The sequence below is a fragment of the Macrobrachium rosenbergii genome, chromosome 30, assembly GCF_040412425.1.
Source record: "Macrobrachium rosenbergii isolate ZJJX-2024 chromosome 30, ASM4041242v1, whole genome shotgun sequence".
Lineage (NCBI taxonomy): Eukaryota > Metazoa > Arthropoda > Malacostraca > Decapoda > Palaemonidae > Macrobrachium > Macrobrachium rosenbergii.
The window spans coordinates 661,001-670,707 of NC_089770.1; the positions used below are offsets into that span (position 1 = coordinate 661,001).

At 41.0% G+C, this 9,707-nt stretch overlaps 1 protein-coding gene across 1 annotated transcript in view; it reads left to right on the plus strand.

The window, feature by feature from the left end:
* The window catches only part of LOC136854884 (mediator of RNA polymerase II transcription subunit 12-like), a 3,750-nt gene extending 662 nt beyond the window's left edge, over positions 1–3,088 (plus strand). The window contains exons 1-2 of the mRNA XM_067131413.1: positions 1–404; positions 575–3,088. The exon at positions 1–404 is cut by the window's left edge and continues 662 nt beyond it. Coding sequence (XP_066987514.1) covers positions 1–404; positions 575–2,251 — 2,081 coding nt within the window. The 3' untranslated portion in view covers positions 2,252–3,088. The remainder of the gene's footprint in view (positions 405–574) is intronic.
* Positions 3,089–9,707: the final 6,619 nt, after the last annotated feature.

A 9,707-nucleotide genomic window follows, 5' to 3' on the forward strand; every position in this document is an offset into this window, starting at 1 on the left:
CTCCAGGAGTGGTGGACCCAAGACAGGCTCAAGCCATGGCTGCAGCTGGAAGGCCTCCTGGAATGGTGGATCCAAGACAGGCTCAAGCCATGGCTGCGGGTGCAAGGCCTCCAGGAATGGTGGACCCAAGACAGGCTCAGGCCATGGCTGCAGGTGCAAGGCCTCCAGGTATGGTGGACCCAAGACAGGCTCAAGCAGCCATGGCTGCAGGTGCAAGGCCTCCAGGTATGGTGGATCCAAGACAGGCTCAAGCCATGGCTGCAGGAGGTACTCCTCCAGGAATGGTGGACCCAAGGCAGGCTCAAGCCATGGCTGCAGCTGGAAGGCCCCCTGGAATGGTGGATCCAAGACAGGCTCAAGCCATGGCTGCAGGAGGACATCCAGGAATGATGGACCCAAGACAGGCTCAAGCCATGGCTGCAGCTGGAAGGCCCCTGGAATGGTGGATCCAAGACAGGCTCAAGCCATGGCTGCAGGAGGAGGACATCCAGGAATGATGGACCCAGGAATGATGGAGACAGGCTCAAGCCATGGCTGCAGGAGTAAGGCCTCCCGAATGATGGACCCAAGACAGGCTCAAGCCATGGCTGCAGCTGGAAGGCCTCCAGGAATGGTAGATCCAAGACAGGCTCAAGCCATGGCTGCAGGAGGAGGACATCCAGGAATGATGGACCCAAGACAGGCTCAAGCCATGGCTGCAGGAGCAAGGCCCCCTGGAATGGTGGACCCAAGACAGGCTCAAGCCATGGCTGCAGGAGGAGTGCCTCAAAGAATGGTTGATCCAAGACAGGCTCAAGCTATGGCTGCAGGTGTAAGGCCTCCAGGAATGGTAGATCCAAGACAGGCTCAAGCCATGGCTGCAGGATTAAGGCCTTCTGGAACAGTTGACCCAAGACAGGCTCAAGCCATGGCTGCAGGAGGAGGATATCCAGGAATGATGGACCCTAGACAGGCTCAAGCCATGGTTGCAGGTGGAGTGCCTCAAAGGATGGTGGACCCAAGACAGGCTCAAGCCATGGCAGCAGGTGGAGTGCCTCCAAGAATGATGGACCCAAGATTGGCTCAAGCTATGGCTGCAGGAGGAGGACATCCAGGAATGATGGACCCAAGACTGGCTCAAGCCATGGCTGCAGGAGGAGGACATCCAGGAATGATGGACCCAAGACTGGCTCAAGCCATGGCTGCAGGCAGTGACCATCCAAGAATGATGGACCCAAGACTGGCTCAAGCCATCGTTGCAGGAGGAGGTCCCCCAAGCATGGTAGACATGAAACAGACTCAAGCAAATGCTGTAGGTGACCTTTCAAAAATGGTTGACCCAAAACAAACTCAGGCCACAGCTACAGGTGGTGGAGCTCCTTCAGGAATGGCTGATAACCAACAGTCTCAGGCTGTTGTTGCTGCTGGAAGTCCTCCAAGGATGGGCAGTCCAGGACAGGCTGCAGGAGTACCACCAAAGATGGTTGACCCAGGAAATATTCAGGCCATGGCTGCCAGGGTTATCGTGGCTGACACAAGTCAGGTTCAGGCCATGAATGCAGGTGCCTCAGAAAAAGCCAACTCTTCAGGAAGTGATTCTTCGAGATCAGTAGACTCTACAGAGATTCAGCACATGCCTAAAGCTGTACCTCCAAATTTGGTTGACCCACAGTACCCACTCCCCACGCCAACAAGTGCTGCCGTGTCACACAATGCTGACCCCAGACTTATGCAAGCTGTAGCAGCCGGTAGATGTCAGCAACCACAAGATGTCTCTCAGACTGATGGTAAAATGAAGACTGGCATCCATCAGTCGCAACAAGTTTCTCAGCAGCAAATTCCACATTTGGAGGGGAATCCTAGTCTAGCCCAGATCATGACACTGAAGGGCATCCAACTGTCGCAACCCGGAAGCCCAGGTAAAATTGACCCGCGGTTAGCACAGCTTCTAGCATCAAGAAATGGTCAGCAGTCAAATGGTCTTCAAGTTCCCCCAGGTTGTGCAGAGAAAACGGAAAAATCAGCCCCCGAGACGCAGAACGGAGTTGATGCTAGTGGCTGCGACGAACTGAGCAGATCGGAACAGGATTCTCCCAGGGAAACGACGGATCTGCAGCCGGAAGACCCACAACCAGGGGAAAAAAAACGACCAACTAGCCCAGACCTTTCTCTTCAGTCACTTTCGTTGGAGACTGATGAAGAGAAGTTGAGTGTACTGCAGACCAGTGGACCCTTGAGTGACGTTGCGAGAGAGAATTGCTGTAAAGCGTAGTGATAAACCGTGCTAAGTCAATTTGCATATCTAGTCACTGCATTGTGTTAGTCAGGCACTATGGAGGCTTGTTCCTATAGACTGTGATATTCCGCAGTGACCCAGCATCTGTTTACAAAGTTGGCTTTTTTGTTGTGGGGGGGTGGGCTGTTACTGTGAGTCAAGAGTTTGGCATTGTTGAAGCTTAGAAAGTGATACTGATTGATTTTTTTTAAGAGATTATAAAATGTTATGCTTTGGTTTTAGTATATATATTTTGAATTCATCATGCTGTTGTTTTGGGTCAAAGTTTGGTCATTTTGCATTCTAAGAATATGGTTGCTGTTGCTTTATGTCAATTTAGCAAACGTTGCATACTGAATATCTTTTCTGTTGTTGCAGTTTCAAGTGAAGAGGCTATTCAAAGCTGATATTGTCAAGTTGGAAAAAAATTTCCATGTGTAACAGATTGGTACTTAAATTTTGCAGTTATGTTATTGATTGGTAGAGATATGCAAAATTCACATGAAAAAGGATGTATATTTCTTACAAAATATGGCTAAAGTATTTGTTATGTATACTGTACACTGAATTTTACTCACAACAAAATATTGTATGGGTTCAGGCAAGGAAAAACTGATGTTCAGCTATTTTGTTAATGCATTTTGCCTATGTTTCCATGTTTAGCAATTTGTATTGTAACCATTACAGAAATTATGCTTGAAGAAAATTACAAAAAATTATGTTCCTGATATTTATTTTATTTGCAATAATCATGTTTTTTCTCATTGCATAATCATTGTTTATGTTGAAATGATCATCAGATTATAATGTGACAAATAAATATGGAAAAAGGTTTTTGGTATCTTAATTCATCATATAATTTTTCTGTTTTGAAGTAAAGCATATACTTACCATGTACATTTGTGGAATATAATGGTCTTAAATGGTATATACAGGTTCAGGGACACCATAATTATGTTCAGATATTCAGAGTTTTAACAGAGAGATTAGAACATACATTTCAGTTTTCAACAGACATTTTAACAGAAAATTATTTGGCAGTTACATTAATAACTTCAAACTTTTTCTCACATTCAGCACTGTTAAGAAATACTTGGGTTTATGGCAAAAATTTTCCCATTGTCAGTCAATTTTTTCCACATTCAGCACCATGGAAAAATACTTGGGTTTATAGCAAAAGATTTGTCCCATTGTCAATCAAATTTGGTTTATTACTGTGATTTTCTGAAGCCTTCGTATGAACAATCATAGAATGAAGAAGAATGACACCATATTCATAATGTTGATGATTTATGGCATTCATCAATACGGGGAATACGTTGATTAGGAACAGCTGAAATGAATGACACATACTGCCCTAGATTGGAAAACTGCAGTATCTGAAAAATTTTCGAAATTGAGATATGCCACCTATCTGAGAAACACAAAATACACAAGTTACTGCAGTTTCAGAATGATTCTTCAATGCTTTCCACGAGTATTTAGGGGGTTACCATTTGCAGCATCTGCAAAATCAGTAGTAAGGCAAGGGAGTATCTACCATTTTTCTCATTTTTGTATTTTTGCAGACACTGCAGTCTTCCATTTTAAGGGCAGTATACTGGAGCCTATTTTTAAAATAAAGAGAGCTAACGTACAGACTTGACCGTTGATTAACTATTAAAAGGACATGTAGTCATAAAGTAGCTGTGATGAGAAGGACCAGGTATAAGCCTTGAAAAATGTTGTCAGTGAGCTCACATGAGAGAGAGAACAAAAGGGCTTCATGATGTACACCTAATCCCGCCCTCACCTCACCTCAACAGCAACGGGAAAGGAATTTCTATTCTAGGGCGTGGTGTGTCACCCACGCGGCGAACGACGATCAAAGCAAGAGGCAGGAGCAGCCGAAGTAAGCCTTGCATGACAAAGAGAAGAAGAAGAAGAAGAAAAGGTCTCACAATTCGAGGGAATCCTCGATTGTAAGTCAGTTAAAGTATGACGCCAGCGGAAACGAATGTGATGACACCTTTAGACAGAAAACTGCCTCCTTCTTTTTTTTGGTGATAGCGGTTTTGCGTAAGCATAACAGGAGCGTCATTTAGGCAGAAATGAAGTTGTGAAGAATTGTTGGAAATTGGTAAAAAAAAATGTTTAGGTTTTCGATGGTTTTCCTATGTTCTGGTGGTTAATCAGTGTTCAGAGGTCCATGTCAGGCTTCATTCCCTTGCAATACATTAAAATTAGAATGTTAAAAATTTTTGGAAATTCTTAAAAAAAAAATTTAGGATTTTGGGTAGATTTCCCCTGATGGTACTGAGAGTCTTTTCTGATGGTTAATCAGCGTTCAGAGGTCCATACCAGTCTTCATCCCATTGCAATACATTGAAATTAGAATGTTAAAAATTTTTGGAAATTCTTAAAAAAATTTACGATTTCGGTGATTTTCCTAAGTTATGGTTTGAGTAAATTTCCCCTAATGGTACTGAGAGTCTTTTCTGATGGGTGCTCAGTGTTCAGAGGTCCATACCAGTCTTCATCCCCAATACATTGAAATTAGAATGTTAAAAATTTTTGGAAATTCTTAAAAAAAATTTACGATTTCTGTGGATTTTACCAAGTTATGGTTTGGGTAGATTTCCCCTAATGGTACTGAGAGTCTTTTCTGATGGTTGCTCAGTGTTCAGAGGTCCATAACAGTCTTCATCCCAATGCAATACATTAAAATTAGAAAGTTAAAAATTTTTGAAAATTCTTAAAAAAAAAATTTACGATTTCGGTGATTTTCTTAAGTCATGGTTTGGGTAGATTTCCCCTTATGGTACTGAGAGTCTTTTCTGTTTGGTTGCTCAGTGTTCAGAGGTCCATACCAGTCCTCATCCCATTGCAATACATTAAAATTTGAAAGTTAAAAATTTTGGAAATTCTTAAAAAAATTACGATTTCTGTGGATTTTACCAAGTTATGGTTTGGGTAAATTTCCCCTAATGGTACCGAGAGTGTTTAACTGTTTGGTTGCGCAGTGTTCAGAGGTCCATACCAGTCCTCATCCCATTGCAATACCTTGACACACTCACTGACAGAGTTGCTGCAGAGACCGGAAATGTTGCGGTAAGCTAGTGCAGGGATTTTTGCATAATGGCGAGTGATTGTAATAAATTCTTTTTTTTTAAATATTCTAATATTACAAACAGCATTCAAATGGGACTCTTTTATTAAAACCATATGAAATTCAAATACATATTCCTTTGTCAAAAGTGTAGGAGTGATTAAACGAAAGCTAAATTTATCAAAATGTGTTGATACTCTCTCTCTCTCTCTCTCTCTCTCTCTCCCTCTCAGTGTGGTGAATAAACACGTGTGAAGTTTTCTTGGTCTAATTGTAATACAGGACTGAAGTGTTATGTAGATTAACTCGATTCTCTCTCTCTCTCTCTCTCTCTCTCTCTCTCTCTCTCTCTCTCTCTCTCTCTCTCTCTCTCTCTCTCTCTCTCTCTCTCCCCCAAGACCGTGATAACCAATATGGCTTTCTAACAAAAGTGTATCACTATGCTAATGCGTAACCTTCATTAGGCTTTTGACAGCCATAAACAAAAACCTTTTAATATCTCCATATGAAATCTAACCCTATTTGGACGTCACAAGCAGCAATTAAATAAAGGGGACGGGGCGGGGTTTCAGTAATATCATATTAAATATAGACAAAAAGCAAAATTACCATAATATAGACAAAAAACAAAAAGCAAAATTACTTTTTAAAAACTCGACAATCTAGCCCAATCTCATCTTGATGACACGTGCCTGAAGACCGGTGTTTGGTGGATTACTGAGCCTAGTTTTGCCTCGTTAAATATCGATAAACACATTAATATACAGGAAGGAGTAACCGGTGGTGAATGGCTAAACATCCCAGGCGATGGGAAGGTAATACGAAATGTATCTCGGGAGGATTACCAACGCGCCATGGGGGAATGGCTTCTGCTCCGAGGTGTTAGTACTAAACGCCGTTCTGGGTCAATGTACTGTAAAGTAGACGGAAGAACGAAGATATCGTTTATCTGTATAATTTGTACACCACAAAATATAGAAATGGGTGTATATAATACTTTGATTCCCGATGGGCTAAAATTATAGTACTAAGCATGGCGTCCCAGTTACCTTCCGCCGATTATAGTACTACAGCAACCAACTGATATTCAATGGTTTAAAAAGTTAAATGACGTTCCCATCTTAAATCTACCTTCGATAATCACTTAACAAAGTCGTGACTCGACAAAGCCCCAAGTACGCTCGTCAACAGATACTACAGAACTGAATTGAATGTAGATTTTAGGCCAAAGGCCAAGAAGCTCTGGTAGGCCTACCTTCTGTGAGGTCATTCAGCGCTGAAACGGAAATTGACAGTAAAAAGCTTTGAAAGCTGTAACAGGAGGAAATTCTCGTTGCAGTTGCACTATGAATCACGCTGCAAAGAACCTCGAGTAATGCCTACAGTGAATAGATACTGTGAGCAATTAACATTCGCAAAACCGAGATCGGAACGAGTAAAGCAACTCTACTGTAGTCTTGGCGAAGCAAAAAGTCTTTGAAAGCAGTGGTTGTAAGTCATTCAGAGTCTCTACAGCCGTCACTCAGCACAAGAAACTCTTGTAGAAGCTACAGCTACAAGGTCCGTCATATCCAGGTCGAAAGCTATTCAGAATTGCTCTGTGAGTTGCATTGAGTTTTGTGAATAGAACTCTCGTTATTTTAGCACAATCGTAGACGAGGTTTTATCTAGTGACTGAAAATAGATTAGCAGTGTTTGTTGTGGCGAGGGCGCGTTCCCGAACATTGTGTGAAAAGTACAGTAGGTCCCGCTTCTGAAATAACCAAAGCATTTGGAGATCTGCTTGCCCCGTGATCGTGATACGGGCTTCAGATCAAAACAAGTTAGGCCAATTCTGGAGGAATTCCAGCCACTGAAAACTCTCTGTAACAGCGTATAACTATGATATACGGTCTTCGACGTACAGTTATTACAGCATTGTGCTTATTCAGAGCGAACTCCAGCCATGAAATGTATATACTGAACAGTGTTTCATATAATTCTATATTCAGAAACAAGTTAGTACAACTCTGAAGGAATTTCAGTGACTGAAAACAGCGTATAACTGATGCGATCTTTGACGTAAAATTACCACAACATTGTGTCTATTCAGGAACTTCAGCCATGAAATGTATATTAGAAACAGTGTCTCATAACTAATTCAGCGTTAGTCCTTCTGAGGGGAATTTCGGCTGAAAAACGGCGTATAACTAATGCGATCTTTGACGTAAAATTATCACAACATTATGTCTATTCAGAGCGAACTCCAGCCATGAAATGTATATTATAAACAGTGTCTCATGCAATTCTATATTCAGAAACAAGTTAGTCCAATTCTGAGGGAATTTCAGTGACTGAAAGCATCCATAACTATATCTTTTGACGTAAAATTACAACATTGTGTCTATTCAGAGCGAACTCCAGTCATGAATTGTATATTATAAACAGTGTCTCATACAAGTCTATATTCAGAAACAAGTTAGTCCAATTCTGAGGGAATTTCAGTGACTGAAAGCATCGTATAACTAATGCGATCTTTGACGTAAAATTACCACAACATTGTGCCTATTCAGAGCGAACGCCAGTCATGAAGTATTATGTAAATAAAAGCGTATTATTTCAGACGCATGAATCGCAGACTTCTCTGCGTGGCTGGGAATTCTTAGAACCTTTGATAGAGACGTGACCTGATTATCAGAGTAAACGAGCGTGCTCCAACTCTTCAAAGAAGGCAGATGTCTCTTCTCTTCAAGGTCGCTGTTGCCACCAAAGAGGGCATTTTGTGGAACTGCTTATCAGAACTGAACTCAGTTCTCGTCACAGCAGGTATAGATTTGTTTCTTTTAACTGTCAACCAGTTTTGCATGTGTGTGTGTATGTGTATAACTTCTTATTTATCTTTTTAAACATAGATCATCTTTAGAATATCCGTTTTTAGACTCGTTACAATCCTATGGGTCCCAGTGTTTAAGCTAAATTTCATATTCCATTCCATTCCTTATTATTCCTGAGTGTTTTATCGTGAAGAAATTATCGTAGAACTATCAGAATCTCAGAATAGCCACTGAACACTTGAAATATAGTTTACTATTACTATTTAAAAAGGGGTGGAAAGCTTCACAGAAAAATATTAGGCAGAAGAAATATATCTGAGTTTAGGCAAGAGAAAGAGAATTCTCAGGTCAGTTTGGCAGTCGCCACTGGCTTTGACCTCAGCAGGGGGCAGATTCGTGCCCTTGGGAGTATTGAGTTTTTGGGGTGAGTGTGGGCATGGTATAGGGAGGGGGAGGTACCAGGATATTTTGTTTGGGAGGGGGATACCAGAATTGTAAACAGGTTTTTCCATTTGAGAAGGAAAGAACAAAAAAATTGAATTTGCAAAGTGACTAAAACTTTATCTTGGGCATGGGTATGGGGATGAGGAGGGGATACAAGGGCATGTTGTGGGGGGATACCAAGTTAGTTCTTAGAATTGTCAATAATTTTTAATTTGAAAAAAAATTGAATTTATAAAGTGGCGAAAATTTTATCTTCATTTTGGGTATGAGTATGGGGATGAGGGGATACAAGGGTATGTTGTGGGGAGGGGGATACCAGGTGAGCTCTTAGAATTGTAAACAGATTTTTCCATTTGAGAAGAAAAAACTAAAAAAAAAAAGAATTTGCAAAGTGACGAAAACTTTACCTTGAGTTTGGGTATGGGTATGAGAGGTGATACAAGGGTATGTTGTTGGGGGGATACCAGGTGACCTCTTAGAACTGTAAACAGATTTTACCATTTGAGAAAGGAAAAACTAAAAAAATTAGATTTAAAAAAGTACCAAAAACTGTATCTCAAACTCCCATCTGAATTATGTAACAATCAGAAACTCTGTAACCAAAATCAAGCAGGATATAAACATAGTTAAGTTTTTCCAGCACGGGCTCTTGCTTGCAAGTGTCGTGTAACGCGTGGGGGGTGGGAATCGCTTGTCTCTTGAGGCGATTAACATGAATAGACGGTTCCAAGAAATTAGGCGCAGCTGACGATCACGTGTATGGTATTAGTGGGGCCTGATATCAGATCCATTTGGTGGTTTGAATGTTTAAATTGTTTTTTTTTTTATTATTAAAATGAAGGCCAGATACTCGTAAGATGAAATGTAGAATGAAACATACTCATTCATTGTTCATCCAATAATCATATTTTTCTATATTTTTAAAAAATTTTTATCAAATAAAAGGCAGATACTTACTTGTCAGTTGAAATATTTGAATGAGAGTTACCCATTCATTGATCATCCATTAATTATATTTTTTCTGTACGGGACATATTACAAGTATGAGCGTTCAGTGTGAGGTAAATAAGTGTGGGGATGACCATGAATCAGTATGAAGGAGAAGCGT